We start from the raw sequence: 737 nt of genomic DNA, 5'->3' as shown, positions 1-737 counted from the left end.
TTGACAAAGCGAGACAGGAGAGTAGACAATAAAATAAACGGATAAAACAGTTTGAACATCTGTTAAGATTACCACTCGACAGTTTAGTTGAGCAGTGAGAGCATACAACAACTATAGATCAGATGGATACAGAGGAAGAGGTAGGCCTAGGAAAAGAAGGATAGAAGAACAGGTCAGCGAAACATTAGACAAAAGCAATACAACAGCCATGCAACAGACGATACAACAAACAAGCGAAAGACGTTTTCTTCTTTCCTCGACACCACAAGGTAACAGAGGCCTAATAAAAGTAAAGTAGGCAGACAAAAGAGTTACTGTCGAGGACACCAAAGTGTTTATTTCCGCTTCCGGTAGCAGGCGACGACGTTGAACATGCACATACTGCTGTAGTGACTCCTCTTCCGGCCAGACAGAACCCTCCTCTCCTCCTCCAGCTCCTGCAGGCCACTTACGATGTTCTCCTCCGCCGCCTGTAGGATCATCAGCTGTCGTTCCATCTCACGCAGCAGACTCGCTCGCCCGATCTTCCCCGGCAGAAGTTGCAGGGCCGATGCTTCCTGGAGAAACGACATGAGATATACATTATTATGTAGTATGTAGGGTAGCAGTAATGCAGCTTTTGGGACACCTGAATAGACATACGGGTCTTGAACATCTAGCTCTCACTGGCAAAATTGAGGGCTAGCGAGGCAGGGGTAGGCCCAGAACAACATACTTAGGGAACCTAAACAAATGGG

General features: G+C 46.9%; 1 protein-coding gene across 1 annotated transcript in view; it reads right to left on the bottom strand.

Annotated features, from left to right (window-relative positions):
- Positions 1–311: 311 nt before the first annotated feature.
- LOC101859220 overlaps positions 312–737 on the bottom strand; it is a 12,011-nt gene continuing 11,585 nt past the window's right edge. The window contains exon 2 of the mRNA XM_005112737.3: positions 312–557. Within this exon, the coding sequence (XP_005112794.1) occupies positions 336–557 (222 nt within the window). The 3' untranslated portion in view covers positions 312–335. The remainder of the gene's footprint in view (positions 558–737) is intronic.

The sequence above is a fragment of the Aplysia californica genome, unplaced genomic scaffold (assembly GCF_000002075.1).
Source record: "Aplysia californica isolate F4 #8 unplaced genomic scaffold, AplCal3.0 scaffold01389, whole genome shotgun sequence".
In the NCBI taxonomy this organism is placed as follows: Eukaryota; Metazoa; Mollusca; class Gastropoda; order Aplysiida; family Aplysiidae; genus Aplysia; species Aplysia californica.
This window is presented reverse-complemented; position numbering and strand designations above follow the sequence as displayed.